Source organism: Plasmodium vivax, genomic scaffold (genome assembly GCF_000002415.2).
Source record: "Plasmodium vivax scf_6710 genomic scaffold, whole genome shotgun sequence".
Classification (NCBI taxonomy): Eukaryota; Apicomplexa; class Aconoidasida; order Haemosporida; family Plasmodiidae; genus Plasmodium; species Plasmodium vivax.
This window is the reverse complement of record NW_001850180.1, coordinates 1-2,487: the sequence shown is the minus strand read 5'-3', so window position 1 is coordinate 2,487 and position 2,487 is coordinate 1. Positions and strand designations below refer to the sequence as shown.

The window sequence follows — 2,487 nt, the reverse complement described above, 5'->3', positions numbered from 1 at the left end:
CATATAGCAGATAAAATATATTAAAATATTATTAATTCATTGTACACTTTGCAATTCAACGGTATAATAATAAAGCTATTAATAATATAAAATATACTAGTATATCCTAATATATCACTACATTCATAACGAAGGCAATGTATTTTATGAATTATATTATTATTCTTATATATAAATTATATATCTTATAAATATGTTAAAAATATATATATTATTTTCTTATAAATAGAACTATATTAATGTAAGAACAAAGTTATTTGGAATATTAATATATTTTATAACTCTTTATAAGCTGCGTATATATTAGTAAATACATTTAATGGATAAAATAGAGAGAAATATAGTAATCATGGAGGATTACGGTAAATTTTTATAAAATAATTATAAAAAAAAATAACCATATAAAAAGGTATACATATATATCGAAATACTTTGTATTTTAAGTAATATAATACTATCATATTTTTACTATTTATTTATACAGTAATTATAAAAAAAAATATATAAAGAAACCTCATATATTATTGGTTTCATATATTCGAGATTACTATATTTATTTTAGATTAAAAATATACATTTATATATTGAAAATATATAACTTAGGTATTAAAATTTTTTTTATTATAGCATTTGCTTCTTAATAATAATTTATAATAGTATATATGAAATATCTACTCTAACAGAATGAAGCATTCATAACATTATCTTATATTGCATAATGTATCACTTATAAGTGTTTTTATAAAAGTGTCATTTTGTACTAAGAAAAAAAAAAGCGGAGATATAATAACTACGTTCAATTTATGATATATCAGAATCCATATTTCTTATCTTTTACTATGATTCGTTTGTGTGCTCATTTTATATTCTTATTAATATAAACATTATGTGAGCATTAAAATTTTAAAATAAATTATAATTTATATAATATTAATATATTTTTTCTATTATAATATATTTTATTTATTTTTAATTACATATGATTAATAGTTATACATTTCTATTATTATTATTTTTGATGTATCGTATCATGTATCATTAAATATACCTTTTTTCCTTTATTGTATGTATCCCCACAATTTGACTCTCATTAAAAATGAATGATTATCTAGGAGTATATATTGTTTTATGAAAATCACACTTACCTATTATTATATATTCCATGTTTAATAAAATTTCATATTTTTTTTTTTTATAAAATATATAATATATATTACATATATGTTCTTATTCTTTCAATATTTAGGATGATGATGTGGACATTCTAAACACAAAACATTATTATGGTAAATTAGATAAGGGATTGGAACTTTGTCAATATTATGAGTTTTATGATAAAGCAAAAACCGAATTAGATAAAAATGCAGGACTTGAGAAGGATTCCGATAAAATTATAAGCGCTTTATGTTATGTATATACAATGAGTTCGAATGCACACTTTGATACGAATATCTGTAACTTTTTATATTATTGGTTAGGCAATATATTACTAGAAAAATTAATTACGAAGGATTTATTTCATGAAGTTATTCTCGATCTTTTTAATACCTTAATAAATAAGAACCGCAAAATTTGTGAACTTCCTCATTCTTTAATGTTCAAGGAAGATTTTAAGGATTTTAAATTAATTTTTGATTGCTCAGAAGATTACAAAAGCTATAAAGTACAATATATTAATCCTATAAAGTCCTGTAATAATAATTATAACAGTCATTTGGAAAGTAATATCGAAATTTATAACAGGTTCTACAGTGAATGCGAAGTACACGACCTTAAAAAACCATATTGTGACACATTTAGAAAATATTTTTCTGATAAAAATGGCAATCTTTTATCACAATTCAAATGTAAATTAGAAACAAAGGATCCCAGAGTTCGTCAATTAGAAAAAGGCCACATGGAAGCACAAGCACAAGCACGAGGACGACAAATCATCGGAGGACTACAAGGAGAAGAAGAATTTTCTGTAGTACCCGAAATAGAAGATTCTCCTGCAGAATTTCCTAGTTCAACAGATTTTTATGTAAATAGAGAGGATTCTCAAATGGGTAGTAATTCTCTTCCTTCAGATGGTACTCCCTCTTCTATAACATCTAAAAGTATTACTGGTGCTGTATCAGTTGCTGGAGCTTTAGTACCTTCATATCTACTGTACAATGTAATTAGTATAAAGTTTAATAAATACAATGCATTACTTTACATTTCATAAAGCTTGCACAAGTTTAACTAAAACCATAAATTACATATATAATATATACATCTTTATTTATTAGTATACTCCCGCTGGAAACTTGATAAACAAGTTATTAGGAAGAACAACAAGGATGAATCATAATCCACTAACGGAAGCGCAATTAATGAATAATTTTTACCAGCCTGAAGGATTCAATTCAGAAAGAAGCGGATATAATATATCGTACCGCCCTGTATAATTGCCCTATTAAAAACAGACATATTATATATTGGTGTATTTAAATAACTCTCATT

The 2,487-nt window shown here is 23.4% G+C and overlaps 1 protein-coding gene across 1 annotated transcript; it reads left to right on the top strand.

The window, feature by feature from the left end:
• Nucleotides 1-1,096: 1,096 nt before the first annotated feature.
• On the top strand, nt 1,097-2,432 carry PVX_072190 (variable surface protein Vir7, putative; the record flags this gene model as incomplete). Its single annotated transcript, XM_001612385.1, has 3 exons — nt 1,097-1,114; nt 1,247-2,158; nt 2,274-2,432. The coding sequence occupies 3 exons, from the start codon at nt 1,097-1,099 to the stop codon at nt 2,430-2,432; spliced, it is 1,089 nt and encodes a 362-aa protein (XP_001612435.1).
• Nucleotides 2,433-2,487: the final 55 nt, after the last annotated feature.